Source organism: Lynx canadensis, chromosome D1, assembly GCF_007474595.2.
Source record: "Lynx canadensis isolate LIC74 chromosome D1, mLynCan4.pri.v2, whole genome shotgun sequence".
NCBI lineage: Eukaryota > Metazoa > Chordata > Mammalia > Carnivora > Felidae > Lynx > Lynx canadensis.
This window is the reverse complement of record NC_044312.2, coordinates 53,737,732-53,754,176: the sequence shown is the minus strand read 5'-3', so window position 1 is coordinate 53,754,176 and position 16,445 is coordinate 53,737,732. Positions and strand designations below refer to the sequence as shown.

At 47.0% G+C, this 16,445-nt stretch overlaps 1 protein-coding gene across 1 annotated transcript in view; it reads right to left on the bottom strand.

Annotated features, from left to right (window-relative positions):
- TENM4 (teneurin transmembrane protein 4) overlaps positions 1-16,445 on the bottom strand; it is a 219,023-nt gene that overhangs the window by 127,931 nt on the left and 74,647 nt on the right. The window contains 1 exon segment of the mRNA XM_030332936.1: positions 10,998-11,198. Coding sequence (XP_030188796.1) covers positions 10,998-11,198 — 201 coding nt within the window.

Sequence of the window (16,445 nt, the reverse complement as noted above, 5' to 3'; positions counted from 1 at the left end):
GGAAAATGATGGAGAAGGAGGGTGTTGGAGCTGGGCAGGAAGTGGCCTGCTTCTGACCAGGGCATTTCCCTCAGGTGGGTTTAGGGGTAAGAGAGAAAACAAGGAGAAAAACTTAGAGGACCAGTTTTTGTGATGAGAGCATAAGAAGACACTTCAGAGATGCTCTAGCCATTCTGTAGACAGGAAAATGAAGGGCCGGAAGAGAGGTGTGCCTTGTCTGTCATCCCACAGGGACATGTGTGTCAGTGTTTGAGCAAGAACTTAATGGCTGACTTAGGAAATAGTCACATAAGGGGCCAGCTAGACAAATGGCAGCCGGGCCTTACCACACACTGTGGCCCCTCCTCTGTGCCTCTGTACAAGCTGTTTCTGTGGTCTGGGTTCCCCTTTTACCTCAATCTTCAGACGTTCAACTCTACATTGGCTTTGAGTTCTGGCTCCTCCTCTTTGAAGCCTCCTTCTAGTGTTCCATCTGGCAAGAGTTTCACCTCCTGCCTTCCCAAAGCACTTGACACGAACCTTTCTTTATCAGGGTAATTAGTCTGTCTTGCCTCCAGAGCCCTGCTGTCACCAGATTGATCTCTACATTCCCCAGTGAGTCTTACACAGGAAATGTATCTTTTGACTGCGTCAAGGTTCTACCATTTTGCACAGAACAGAGGCTGGGATTCACAGAAGCTAGTATAAGGGCCTCCTCTGCTACTTCCCAGCTATGGGAAACAAATGTAGCACCCCTCTGAGCCTTCTCTTTGTCATTTAGAAAATGACAATAATGATACCTAGCTGCCAGAATCCTGAACTTGATTTAAAAACATACTGGGCACCTACTATGTGCCAGATACTCCTAGAGGCTGGGGATTCAGAAATTATATTAAATTATCTCTAGGCTCAAGGAACTGAAGTCTACCCATATGTGTAAAGGAGCACCAAGCTACCACCATGCCCAGCACACAGTAGGGTAATTACAAGGTACCCTTCTTTCCCGTAGACAGATATCTCTATATTTTGAAAAAAAGGGTTTCGATGTAGCACCCCCCCCTTCCTCCTTTTCTCACTAAATTGGGAAGATGGCTTTTTAGTCTCAGTGCAGGTTTCAAGAAGCAGCCAGAAGGGGAGGAAGGTACAGGAAAGGAGCCTTTGACTTCCTTACAGTAATTAGTGTCCCCTTGACATTGAGGTCAAACCCAAGCCACTCTCCTGTGCTTTTCAACTTCCATCTCTATCACCAGAGGGTCAGCGCTGCTCCCAGCCACCGCTCCATCCCACAGATCTAGTTGGAGGAAAGCTAATGAGCCTTGGAAACGACATGGCCTTTCACCTCACCGGAGGAGCTCGGGAAGCTTTCAAACCAAGCAGGAAAGTAGATTCCAGGATGTTGGTGCATAGCACGCTCCACACCTATTCCCCCAGGACCAGAATTTCAAGCTTCATGAAGCACCTATCACAGGAAGTAGTAAGCCACTGCCATTCATCTTAATTGGAGGGTATCAGGTGTCCTGATTGGAGGAGTTCAAACTGAGCTTGGGGGAAGCCTCCAAATAGGGTCTGACTTTGCAGAAGGATAACAAGGCAGGAAAGGGCTGGTGAGCACAGAAGCCACAGAACATGCCCAGGATGTGGGGTTTTGGCCAGGGCTGGAACACTACCTACACCCCACAAAAGGGCCCAACTGGATGAACTGAAGAGACAGTGATGTTCGCTCCTCTTCCCAGAGACCCCCGGCCCTGCTATCCTTTATGAAAGGCCCATCTCTCCACCCGATCACGTGCCCACCTGTCTAACTGGCTCCTGGACATATCCACCTAGATGTCCTCCTGGCGCCTCCAACTGCATGCCAGTGTTAGAGTATGCTTTCCAAAATCAAACCTCACATGTCACACCTCTGCTTAAAACTTTTCAGTGGCTCCCACCGACGGATAAAACCTAAACTCTTCCGAGGCCATTCACGACTGGATGCCTGCTAACTTCGCTCACCGCTTCTCCCTCTCACTACTGCCACCAATATCCTAAGCAAAGCCACTCCCAACTACAGGTCTTCCCTGGAAATGCCATGTGCTGTCGCATCTTTGTGCATGTTGCAAATCTCTGACTTCTACAATGGGATGCTGCAAGGTGCTTGTCTCTTCCTTCTATCTCTGCCAACTCAAACCCACCTCCATCACCCACCTTAAATCCTGCTATCCTCCAAGAAGCCCCCTGATCACCCCGGCTGAAAGCAATGACTCTTTTCCTCGAACCCTTGTAGTATTGCCAGTTTACATGGTTCTTGGCACTGGTATCCAATGAACTGATACCTTGTGAACCTCATACCTGAGTCATCAAAGGGATCAGCATAAACCTTGGAAATGGCCAATGGCACAGTTATGTAGAGGATAAATACGGGCTCTGAAGTCCGAGACGGCTGGATTTGAAACCTTGTTTTCCCAGAGTGTCTCTGGGCAAGTCCCCCAGGCTCTCTGAACCCTGATTCCCTGGGAACAATACCATCTGCAGTGTCACAAGATTCTTATTTGTTGTCTGAATAAATCATGAAGCATATACATGAAGAAGCTCTGTAAGACGTAAATAAAATCTCCATTCAGAGAGCAGTTATTATTTTAAAATTACAAGTTATATACCAGCGGTTTGATTCAGGAAGACAACCGGAGATTGTGTACAAGCCATCGGCTTGGGCGTCCAAACAGAAACCTGATTCTGAAGCCCAGTTTCAGGAGGGCTTATATTTACATACTGAAGAGCTCCAATTCTGATAGAAAATGTTCTGGGGCTGTCAGGGGAAATTCTACTAAATTACAAAGCTGCCAGCTCCTGGTTTATCAACCTTTAGCTCTGGCACTATTTAGTACTACGCCTGTCTGGGTCCAATTTCCCAGTCTTTGATTAAATGTTAGGAACTGACCATCTCATTGTGTCTGAAACTGCATGCTACTTCCCAGACAACTGGTGGGCTCTTCTCTGCTTCCTTCCAACGCCTTCTCTTCCTTCTCTGCCTCAGTGTCAATCTCTCAGATATTTATTATTCTGAACTTTGATTCCAGGCTACCACTTGCTGTTGGGAAGGGGTACAGGAAATGTCAAGTCTCAATGGATATTATTCCTCGGCTGAAATTCTAACCTCGGGTTCCTCTTCCTGTAACATACCTATACAGAAATAGCCCGGCCTGATCATTTCCTTTTGATGTTTAATTGGATGTCGGTGCTGTGCTTTCTGGGCTGAGAAGCTAATGCTTCTCAGAGAGAGAACAATTCCGGCTATACACACGAGACCTGTAGCAGGGAGAATGCTCTGCGCTGAATGTAATTTTCTCTCCCATCCATGAACAGAAGACAATTTCTCTGGCATTAAAGCATCTCACTCAGTCTTTCTGTCATTAATAAGAATCAAATTCTGTTCCCTCAAATTTAAATGTAATTATATTTGCCTCGTAAATAAAATTGAATTACCATTTTCAAAATTTAGCACTAATGCAAATGCTATATATAGAGCTTTAATTTTTTTAACCTGTTACTACTTTCAACTTATTATTATTATTTTTTAAACACTGGGCTTATTTTGCTGTCAACTGTGACTTAATTTGATAACAAAGCATCTCTGTTCCCTATCTTTCCAGTCATATTTGTTGTTAACTATGCTTCGTGGTTAGCTTGTCTTTTTGGGAGGGGAAGAGAGTAATAGAGAGGCAACTGGCAGCTCAGAGGATCTGAGTTTGAATTCTAAAAGGTCCGCCCTAAGTGAAGGAACCTAGGCCAGGGTGGGCTGAGAGAGCTAAAGAGCGAGCCCTGACATGGAGTCTGAGAGAGAAATCTTCACTGTGCATTGGAAGTTTTTTTAATCCGAGATTTGCAGCAAGGCATTCAGTAGACCCCAGGTTTGGACCCTGCCTACCTTTCTGGACCAACTAACCCCCCCCCCCCCCGCCCCGCTCCACCGCCCCAGAGCTCTGAGTCTCCGGTCAGAGAAAAGATTTTCCAGAGGCCACTCCTGCATATCTGTGTACTTCGCACATGCTGTTCCATCTGCCTGCACTTCCCCTGCCCCTCTCATGTTCTGGCTCACAAGTCTCCTCCCTGGGAAAGACTGTCTCAGCTTCTGGCCCCACCATCTTCTGGCTGAGCTCACTGCTCCTGCCCTTGTGCTCCCAAACCCCATGCACATACCTCAGTCAGAGCTCTTATCACACCACTTAACTAGGTGTCACTTCCCGAGTGGGTGAGGTTCCCTGATCCTGGGTGCCCAGAACAGCGCCCAGCACACAGGGAGGCCTAAAAGGGTCATAAGTGAATGAGGTGGATATCTGTGCCTGTCAGGGGCAGGTGCAGATCTGGAGCTGTTCTGGGACGCTCTCTCTGTGAGGCTGTATTCCACTCTGGAATTGAGCTCAGAAAGCTCATTATGGAAGCTGATGCTAATGCTGTTTGGCCCTTGTGCTGTTGTTTGGGGATAAATATATCAGCACATTAATAACTTCATCTAGACTCAATGACCAGTGATGGCAGCTGGTGGTAAAGAGTCAGAAACCACAAGGAAACTGAGCCTCTGAGAGAAAGCAAAGTTGTTCAAGGCTACATAGACTCAAATCCAGGTATGGCTCTAAACCTTCACTACATAAACTGTCCTCAGACTTAAATTTGCAAGAGTCTAAGGGACTATTTGGATAATTTAGATTTAATCATGCATTTTAAAAACACACTATTTATTGACTGCTTACTGAGTGCCAGCACCATGCTAGGCATATTATACATATGCATTAAAGCTAATTTAAAAAACCAACCCTGCAAAGCAGGTACCATTAGCCATATTCTTTGGATAAGCTCAGTCTTAAAGCTCTAGCTTGGTCCCACTCTAAATCCCATGCAATTCTTTCTGACCGCATATGCTACCTCCAAACCTGTACCACAGAATCTCTAAAAGATCTCTACCTGTTCTTCCATGAAACTCAATTGCAGTGAAATGATAAGAATCATAAACCACCAGCATGGGCATTTCACAGGCAGAATCTCTACCATGTATCGCTTCTATGAGCCAGCAACCCAAAGGGATAAAATGCAGTGAGAGGACCCTCTCAAATAAGTCATTTATGGAAGATAAGATTGGAGAGGGCTCACAGAGCAGTGGAAATGATGAATGAATTTATGAAGCTGAGGACGGAGGCTACTGGGCTGGGGTGGAGGGGAAGGAAGACCTGAGGGAGAGCCAACAGAGGGGCAAACGATGAGTCTAAGTGACCACATTTGAAATGGTATCCTGGAAAATGTCACAGAGCTTGAAATCCTCTTTAGAAGTCCTGAGGCTCTGAAAGAAAGGTAGACTCTTCGAATTGTAAGGACGGTCTCAGAGAGGTTAAATTCCTTCCCTTTTCTAAGGCAGCTCAAAGCCAAGAGGATGAAAAGCCAGCTAAAGCATATGGGGGAGATGGGAGAGTCATTCTGCTCAGCAAGGCTGCTGAGTGGGCCCATTTTATGCAAAAGCTGATGAGGCATCCAGCCCAGCATGGCTGCTCCCTGGGGAAGATGGCCTGAAGGAGGTGAAATGATGCCAGCTCCTGTCCAGAAGGGGTTCTGGCCGGCCGGCACGGCACACGAAACTAACATGAGCTAGGTCTGGAAAGAGACAAAGAAGGAGCCCAGGGATTTGGTTTTAGCCCTTAGTGCATGTGTGTGTGTGTGTGTGTGTGTGTGTGTGTGTGTGTCTGTATGGCGGTGTGGGGGCACACTGGGGTGGGGAGGAGGGTCCTGAGAGAACAGATTAGACCGGTAGTGTGCTGGGATCTTCCTGGGCAGAGCCAATAGCTTTTTCTTTGATGTGCCACTGGGTAAGTCATTGAGTAATCATCGAGAACCTAACCCAAGACAGGCCCTGCACTAGGGATACTGGCAAACCCTGACCTCATGGAGATCACGCTTGGCAAGAGAAAGGCTCGATGATAATACATTGCTCAGTATGCCACAGAGCTTGGCAGAGGCCCTAGGGCCATATCCGGTGTGAATCTGGACTCTGCCACTCACCGGTGGGGGGAAACTGGCAAGGAATTGAACTTTTCTGAGCTTCAGTTTCCTTACCTGGAAAATGGAACTAGTAATACTTTCTTCCACAGGGGTTTGTAGAACCTTAATTAAAATAATGGTTGTAATACACTTAGTTCAGTTGGTTTGGTACATGGTAAGCCCTAAGAAATGGGTGGCTCTTTAAGTGATGCTCCATCCTGTGGCTTATCAGGAAAAAAGATAAGATCACTGATAAGGAAACACCTTTGGATGGAAAGGGGGCTTGAGGCAAGAGCTGAGGACTTAGCTTTAATTCACACTCTGCCACGGCTAAACTGATTTACTCTGGACAAGTCATTTCATCTTCCCAGCTCTTTAACCCTCTGTTAAACCACAGCACTGGCAATCACCATCACCATCACCACTACCACCATCCCCCAGAGACCAGAGAAGCCAAGTCCTGCTGCGCCCGGAGTTGAGGACACAGGTGTGCTGAGGGTGGGCCACAGGCATTCGTCCCAACAATTATCTTATACTGTTTGTCAGGGAGGAAGATCACTTGAATGAGGCAAGATTTGGGGAGGAATTTCTGAGATGAGATTGGAAGCCAAGCTACTGGGAACTCAGGGGCCTGAGTAAATACTTGTGCAAAATCGGACTTCACTGTTTCCACAAACAGTAACCAAAGTGCTGGGGAACTTTGTCGGCTCACATTTCATCACAGGCTGGTCGTGGAGTGCGGGGCGTGTCGATTTCAGATGCTTTCATTAAGTCTTGTTCTCTGGGCCAGTGAGACATCTCTTCCTTCCTATGAGGGCCATTTGGTGATTTCTGCCAACTTCACAACCCATAGTTTGTGCCGACGCTATGAGGAGCACTGAGGACGGGCTGCAGGCCTGCGGCTCCCGATGGGAAGGCTCTGGGCAGTATCTGTGCCAGCCTGGCCGTACCAGGGGCAAATAACACCATACGAGGAGAGCTGCCTCTCGACAGGTGTCTGACTTGGGCCAGACACCGTGCCGACCACCATACCTACACTTTGTCACTGAATCCTTACAACAATCCTTACAACAATCCTGTAGGTGATTTTACCTTTATAATAGAAGAAGACAGAATTCAGTAGGCTCAGAGGGGAACATTAGGACCTGAGGTTCCTGGGTGGGGAAAAACATCTATTTTGGAATAATGCTGGGAGTGTCTGACCACAGCAAACTTCCTCAAGCACAAGGTTCCTCTTAAGAATGTAACAGATCTCACCCATTCCCCCTCAGGCTTCCCTCAGGAATTTGACAAAAGACCCAAGCATGGCCTTAGGCCACCACTCATACAGTGGAACTGAGCCAATCAGGAATGGACCACCCAGCACCTAGAGCTATTAGGCCAATAAGGGTGGGACCTGAGAGGGAACAGGGGGTAGGGGAAGGCTGACCAAAACCTTATGACAAGGACCCTTGCCTACTGTCACAGGCATTCACGTCCTAACGCCCCCCCTCTGTAAAGAGAGCTTTCCTACTATTCTTTCTTCCTGATCTTATACTCTAATAAAATTTTGCCGATGCGATGCTCATTTTGTGTCCACCTCTTCATTCTTTGAGGGAGCAAGACAATGAATCCCACATACTGTGGTAAAGAGTCCTGCAACACCTTGAAGGAAACTAACTGCAACTTGCTGCAGCCATCGTACTAGCGGGGAGCAGATTTTCTGAAAGTCCAGTGCCTGTCCCACCACCATGTAGCTAATTCCCCTAGCACAGAGGTGGTCCCTCAGCTCCAGCACCACCCAGTCAATAAGGCATCTCTTGCTTTGCTTCATGGCCAACACTCAACAGCTTTCAAACAGCTTCCACTCAGTGCAAGTGCCCTTGGAAGGGAGGTAGGAGAAAGATACCAAGTGCTCACTCTATCTAGGCACTCTTCTATGTGCGTGCACACATTGTATAATTTAATGGTCACATAACCTTTGAGGTAGACACTGTTATTATCCCATTTTCAGATAAGGAAGCTGAAGTCAAGAAAAGCCAGTACCTTGCCAAGGTCATCCAGTTAGCACATGGCAGAGCCAGGACTGAGCTCAGGCAGGTACTGCCTATACAAAGCAGGGTTGCAAGAGAGAAAACCACCTTCAAAGTGCTTCCACTAGACTTCAGACCGGTTTCTGGAGGGGAGGTGACCGCTGAGGAGGAACAGTGGCCTGTGGAGAGGCAGCACAGAATACCAGGAAGCGGGCTGGGTCTGGGCTCCCAGGCTGAACTTGGGCTGCCAGCCTCATAGGGCACCAGAGTGCCTTAGGCAAGTCTGCAACCCCCTGAGCCTCAAGGTAAGAATGGGGATGATGTCATAGCTGGCCACCCTGCCTAAGGGGCTGTTGTCCTGTGTGTGTGTGTGTGTGTGTGTGTGTGTGTGTGTGTGTATGAGAGTGAGACAGAGACAGAGACAAAGAAATATCTCTGTATGCTGTGAAGTACTCGGCAAACACAAATTGTTATTTGCTATCGCCAGGGGAGACGGTACTTTTGAAGCCATCTTTGAAATTCCTGGCCTGGTGGCAGTCGTGACACTGTTTCAGTCAGCTGCAGGTTAGAGATTTACAAACTATAATCCACTTTTCTGAAAGGGCATATTTCTTCTTGCCTCTATCAAATGTCTTCGTTAATATTGAGGGCTCTCATCAATGGCTGTTTTAATCATAATTGTAATAGCAGCTAACACTTACTGAGCCCATATTACGAGCTGAGTAGCATGATAAGTGAGTTTTTAATAACATCTTAAACAATTCACCACATAATAATTTTCCAAATAGTAACCCCAGAAGGTAGGTCCTGTTAACCACCTCCATTTTACAGCGTAGGGAGGTGAAGGAACTTGCCCGAAGCTAGAACTAGTACGTAGGGGGGTCGGCGTTTGGACCAAGGTTTGCTGGGATCAGGGACGCTTCTCATCACTCCTCTGACCGTGCGCAAGAGGCCACACACAACTGACACCAGTTATGGGGAGCGATGTACACACGGTGGAGGAAGACAAACTCTCACAATTCTATTTAAAGTCCCTTCCAGTGGGTCTGCTGTCTCCTTTTATGGGACCAACTGAAGAATACTTAGTGATCTCACTCAAAGTTACACCTACCTCTGTGAAAGGCTGTGGCGTTTCATCAGGGATTAACAATGCATGGACACTTATATACCTATCATAAATTAGCTTTGTGGCCACATAACAAACAATACAACCCAGTGTAGCTTTGAGAGGACCATTTATTATATCGCTATAAACAGAGCTATATAAAAAGAATTATTCCTAAGACCCTGCGCATCTGCGTTTGCAATCACGTCTTAACACAAGCTTTGCAAATGAGGATAAAAAGTCCAGTTTAGACTGCATACTGAACATCAATTCTCCATTCAAGGGGGCAAGGTAGTTCAAAGTATTCCAGAGGCACAAAGGCTGCATGGATCTCATTTTTGTCAAAGGTCCTCAACCATCTTTCCTGATCACAAAGAGGACTGCTAACACACAACATGATAAGCTCATTTGGGCTTCCCGTCGTTTAAACAGTGTAGTGTGGTAGAGAAAGCGATTTAAGAAAAAAACAAAAACAAAAACAAAAACAAAAACAAAAACCATAGCTAGAGATGCTGCCACTTTTTAGCTGTGTGTCCTTGGGTAGGATTACTTAAAAATTTTCTGTGCCTGAGCTTCTCCATCAGTTTATTTCTCTTCATTTGTTTCTTTGTCATCTCCACTCCCTTCGTCCTTCAATGCAAGTGTGACAAAGATGGGGACTTTCTTATCTCTTTATATCTCTGATTAGAAGAGTCCCTAGTACACAGTAGGTGTCCAAAAGTATTCATTGAGTAAAAGATTCTGTAAATCAGTCACACAGGGGCGATGATACCTTTCTCACAGGGTTTTCACGTGTCCACTGTTTATTTTTTAAAGTTTCTTTATTTTTGAGACAGAGAGAGTGAGCAAGGGAGGGGCAGAGAGAGAGGGAGAGAGAGAGAGAGTCCCTCCGCTGATAGCGTGGAGCCTGAAGCAGGGCTTGAACTCACGAATCATGAGATAATGACCTGAGCTGAAATCAAGAGTCAGACACTCCACTGACTGAGCCACCCAGGTGCCCCATGTGTCCACTGTTTAAATTAGATATTAAAAGTGAACACACCTGCCATGTACCAAAACTGTGCTAGGTAATTCACAAATTGCCATTTAATCATCATTTTGAGAGGGTCTATGCTTAATTGATTGAGCCACCCAGACACCCCAAGGGTCTAAAAAATCATAAAGTGCTTACAGACAGAAGGGTGCCAATAGAATTATCCTTTGGAGGTTAGATGTATAAACCCTGTGTATATGAACCAAACAGTAAAACCAAAAACACATTTAATCATGCATTCATTATCCATTCATCAATATTCATTGAGCAGCTGTAGTGAGCCAGGCCTGTGCTGAGTCCTGGGCATGTAGGGTGAATAGACATGTTTGTTATCTTCATGGAACTTACGGGCTAGCAGGGGATCTGGCCACAGTGGCAGGCAGGGACTAGGTCACAGAAAACCTTAAATACTACACGGAGTTCAGACTTCATTCTGAAGAACGGGTGAAACTAAAGGGTTCGGCAGCTGGGACCTGAGTCCTTTAAAGCCCCATCCCTGCAGATCTCACCAGGCATGCTGTTCCCCATGGCCCTGCCTCTAGGGATGACCACCATAACATGGGAGATGAGATTTCAATCTATTACTGTAATTCACATGGTTATAGGGCAAGGGTTTGACTCTGGGTTTAAGCGATGTGAAGATTAGTTTCTGAATCCTCTGCCCATCTAAAAGTACGGGTGCCGAAGGATGGAGTTCAGGGAAAGAAGAAAAGCACGCAGAGATGTGGGTCACCCCACTAATACATGACAGAGAATAGGGTCAGACCACTAATACTGATAGAGAATAGGGCATGAACCGTGAACATGTTACAGCGGAAAGCCCCTTCCTCCAGCCACGCTGTGCCCTTCTCCCCACACTCACCAATGGAACAGTCATGTCCAGTCCAGCTTGGGTCACAGCTGCAAAGGCCGGTGTCTGGGAAGAAGGTTCCGTGGCCTGAACACTGGTCCAAGCACGTGGCTCTGGGCGTCTCACAGTTGGTGCCTCCCCATCCCACGGAACAGTGGCACTCGCCTCTCACGCAGACACCCCGGCCTGAACACGTGGGGTCCATGCAGTCCACTGTGACACAAAGCAAAGGGAACACAGGTGAGCATCTGATCAGCAAAGGTGAGGCTTCTTTAAGTGAACCACTACACTTTGTAGTAGAAGGGCTTGGTAAGAGGACACAGATCTCCTGAGGACAGGCCACTTGATACAGTAAAGAGGAAGGATTTTAGCAACTGGTAGACCTGGGTTCCCGGCTCTATGGGTGGCTGGCTGTTTACCAGTCAGAGGCTCGGTTCCCTTGCCTGTAAAAGGTGGATACAAATCTCTAACTTCTTGGTTTGTTGGGGTGATGGAGTAAGAAATAAGTAAGACGGGTGCCTGGCTGGCTCGGTCGGTAGAGCATGTGACTCTTGATCTCAGGGTTGTGAGTTCAAGACCCAGCATGTGACCTCTTGATCTCAGGGTTGTGAGTTCAAGCCCCAAGTTGGGAGTGGAGTTTACTTAAAGAAAAAAAAAAAAAGAAAGAAAGAAAGAAATATTTATCAAGTGTTAGCATGGTGCCCCGTGCCTGCTACGTCTGTAATAACTACACCAGTTAGCGGACAAGACGTTGTTTTGTTCACTTCTGTGTATCCACCTCCTAGAACAGTGCTTAGCACATAGGTCCTCAAGAAATCTTTGTCAAATAAACTAATACTGTTTACCACTTCATAATACAGTCTTAACATGAATGTGGGACTAAAAGAGATTCCTTAATTTAAAAGAGAATTTATTTTGCACTTAAATTCCATTAGATTTTATCATCTTGCCAAAGTTCTTGTGACTGACACAAACTTTCAAACCTCACTTTCCAGAGGGCAAACATTTCAACGACTATTCAAAATTACATGTGGGAGCTTTGCACAGATTCTCCTCATGTAGTGGGTGAACTATATAGCTGTAGCTCACAGCCAAGCAACCCCTGCTGGGCTATTAGAGCCTAAGGTCAAAGTGGTCTCAAGAGATCAAACCAGGAAGAGAGAAAGGAGAATAACATTATGGGTGACCTGCTCTGTGCCCTCACTCTAGGAAGTGCTTTACATATAACATCAGATTCAGTTTCTTCCATAACCCAGCGAGGTACAGATGAGGAAATTGAGGCTCACAGAGGCAAATAATTTAAGCCAAATCATACAGTTAACCCTGCCAGAGAGGAATCTGAAGGCGCGTCTGTCTGATTCTGAAGCCAATATTTGTTCCTGCGGCTGATTTTCCTAAATCAAAGCTTTAGCTACGGGGCTACACAAAGTTAACAGAGACCTCTAATCTTCCAGAAAGCACTGCACAGAAAAAACAAAAGGAGAGTAGGCAAAGGTTGGTCCAACGTTATGAAAAAGTCGTTGGATCTTTTATTTTAGGAAGGCAGGAGATTCCACTCCTCTTGCAACTGTAGGGGACAGTGGTGTCCTGGCAGGGGGCGCTGTGATGGGTGTGGTCAGCTTCCTCCTGGAAGGAGCTCATGAGGAAGCCCTATCTATGCTCCACAGGAAGGAACCTGGCATCCGGCCTCTGAGGCCCTACGTCATGGTTCCATGACACGTGTCAAGTCCTGTATCTCCTCTGAAATTCCCATGTCAAAACTATCGACACCTCGGTCGCTAATGAGGACACCGAGGATTTGAAAGGACTGTGTGAACTGTAAACTGGTGGCAAGAAGTTACTTTTCCATCCTGTCAGGATATTCAGCAGTGTGACGTGGGCAGACTGGTCAGAGGTGCTTTTACTTTATTCATTTATGATTCAGACAAGCTTTTCGTTCATTTACGAATTAAATTTCATAACCCCACATATTTGACTTTGGTACAAAAGACTGGGAAGCCTGGCCTGCGGATGTTAAGGGTCAGACACAAACGGACAGAGACCGTACAAACGGCTACCTTCTGGGAACAGAATGTCTGTTTGAGGACCAGCTTATCAAGACAGTTCTTTTACTTTATAGGTTTTGAAAAGGGATTTCAACTTACTGGCCTAAATGAGAAATCAGAAAGTCAGAAGCGAGGAGCAATCATTTGCTAAAAAACAGAGTTATGAGAACAACAAGAGCAACAACAATAACAACCAGTATTGAGGTAGTCCTTCTTCTGGGCCATATTTTGCTATTAAACCTTCTATATACATTATGTCATTTAACTTTAGCCACAATTCTTTGAGGTAGATACCATTACTATCCCCATTTCATAGAGGAGGAAATTAAAGCACAGAGAGGTTGAATAACTTGCCCAAGATCACACAGGGTAAGTGGAGGGATTTACATTGGAATCACTCTTTCTTGGTACACATCTCTTGCTATTTCCTCTATAATCTTACTGGTTCAAGAATATACACATACGTGTATACGGACATAAGTGGTCAAAACATAGAAACAAAACCAAAATAAAACAAGAAAAGAAACAGAACAAAGTGGAGAATTAATAAAGCCAAACAAAGGCAAAGAATCTTCTCTTGCAGTCTCTGCACACTACTTAACAATGGTTAAAGCATGACCCGTTGGAGTTCCTGGTAATTAAAAATCATAAAAATAATAATAGTGATATATTTTCATGACTAGCCTCACATCTCAGAACCTCAGAAGGATTATTCTGGCCCATTAGGCTACTATGGTAATTCCCTAGATCCAGAGAGCTTTCCAATTTGACAGGAAACGACTCAGCAATTCCTATCCCGAGGCCTATAAAGGTATTTCCCGTTCTGCGAGCGCCTGGGCCCAGGCTTCGGGTGGAAGCAGTCTCCGAGGCGCCCTCGAGGTTGAATCTATAAATCTGCGCTGTTAGCGAGCAAGCCGGGAGGGCGCCAAGTTTAGCAAGAGGCCCTTGGCGTCACGGCCCCATTCCTCAGACACAATAAGTCTGACAGGGACCCAGGAACCAGCAAAACCAATCCCACGCTCTCGGAAGATGGTCCGGGCGGGGACGAAGGCACTGCTGAAAGGACTACCTCCAGGCAGTAGTCATTGCTTCTGAAGGTCCACCTGGAAAAGTGGGTGGGGCGTGTGAGGGGAGTTTCGAGGAGGACGGAACCTCCAGGAAAGGCCTCTTGGCTGAACTGGCCGAACTCCCTGCAGGGAGGACAACGTCCACAGCCATGATCTGTGCCACCAGGATGCTCTGCCAGAGATGTCCTCTGTAGACTCTGGATCTGCTCTCGCTTTCTGGGGCCTCTGGCTGATGAGAACCCTCGGGTGGGATTATTAAAGTCGTCTTCTTTCTATCCCACCAGGGCAGTTGCACAAATGACGCTTATTTCCCTGGGAGTGGTGGGTGTCACGGGAAGAGCCAGCTGGCCAGGGGTTAGGGAGGTCTGTGCCAAAGGAGCAGGGGAGAAGTTGGCAGGGAAGCGGGCTGAACTTTGTGTGGAAGACAGTCTAACTCAGTGTCCGCTTGGAAGAGGGGCCAAACGGTACATTTGTTCTCCTCTGCAGAGCTTGGCATTCAAGCCAACATTTCTGGCAGAAGCTTAGCCCATTAATGAAATGATGAGGCCTGCACGAGCTGCAAACACAACTCTTCCCCTAACATGGTCCCCGCTTCAGTGACCACACCAGCCATTAGCCGCTCTTCAGGACCACAACACAGTGTCTCACTCTGCCCGGCAAAAGGCCTGAGGTGGTCTCTTCTGCCCCTCCCCCAACTCCCTCCAAGCGTCCTGTCGGCGCGGTTTAAAAAAAAATAGGGGGCAATAAACCTCAGAAGGAGGAGAGAGGGGAGAAAATAAGCTTGTTACCTGATGTTTACAGTGAAAGGGAGGAGGAGAGAGAGCAGCGGGGAGTGGGGGGCAGGGGGGGAAGGGCAGGGAAGACCCCGAGAAGCCCCCATTATAAACACAAGGACGTTGCAATGACGCTTCAGCAGAGAAACAGAAATAATAAAGGGAATCAGAACCAGATGGCCCTCCTCAGGAAAGAAAGGAGTGAAAACACTTCTTTTCGAATAGATCACGTACATCAAAGAGCTTAACAACCTTTTTTCCCTCTTTGTAAGTAACCCTGCCCGCTGGGGCACTGCCCAGTGCCAGCTGAGCCGGAGGACAGTCTGCCTCCTTGGCCCACATAACACGGTGGGGTTGGGGGAGGGGGGCGGCCCCACAGCCTCAAGAGGAATCTCTTTGTTTTTCTTTTCTTCTCGGGGTCTTCACCTCAAGTGGCTAAAATGAGAAGGGAAAGCAGATGAAGGTCACCGTTGTCAGGACGAGAAAGTGAAGTTGCTTTGTTCCTGAGGCTGGCACTCCTCCTCTCTCAGACGGCCCAAAGTAATCCCCAATCCAAGTTAATAGGTCTGAATTGGGACCCCCAGGCACACTTGGGGTTTACAGGCAGCCTGTCTCGGAGACGCACTGCTTTTCAGACACTAATCCCTTCCTGTTCCCCGCTCCTTTAAAGTGGGCCCATTCTACCGGCTCTCCTTTGCTTGCTTCTTTTTTAAGAGAAATGATACCTTGAGAGGGGCCTGTGTGTTAAATCCCAAATGGGTTAGAAGGCCAGCTCTCCTTGGAGCCTCCTCCATCCACGGAAGAAGATGCCAGCGCCCTAGATGGTGGGCAGTGGGAGTGAGGGCCGTTAGCTTTGTCCACCAGTTTCAACAGCGACATCCCCCCGTTTCCAAAAGACCTTGGATAAAGTGAGTGGGGTGAAACAGGAAATGTGCTTCAACTGTCCCCAGAATAATACTAACAATATAAGAGCTAACATTTATGGGGCATTTATTATGTGTCAGACACTGAGCTAAGTGCTTTACATGGGTCATTTAATTCAATCCTTATGATGGCCCTCTGAGGAAGGAATTCCCATTTTGTTGATGAGGGAAGTGAGGCTAGTTTGTGGCACAGCCGGCACTCAAACCTACATCTGGTTCCAGAGCGTGTGCTTTTACAAGCCACCCTATATTGCTTGTGAATAAGACCCCTCTCATCTAGAAATCCCATGCAGTAAAAAAGAAAGAGGGCTCTGAAGTAGTAAGACATGGGGTGGGTCCCAGCCCTGCCACCGGTTAGTTCCATGACCACAGGCCCACCATCAGTTAGCTCCATGACACCGGGTCTGCCACCAGTTAGCTCCATGGCCATGGATGGGCCCACCCCTGGTGAGCTCCATGACCATGGGCCTGCCACTGCCTCTCCCTGGGCCCCGGGATCTTCATTTGTGAAACGAAAATGCTCACTTACCTCACCAAGTTAGACTGCCTGGGAAAGAAATGGCAACACTGTTAAAGCGACAGCTCACTGTCTAGCCTCCACTATACGATCATAGTTTACTTTATGGAGGAAAGAGACATACTCACGAGCATC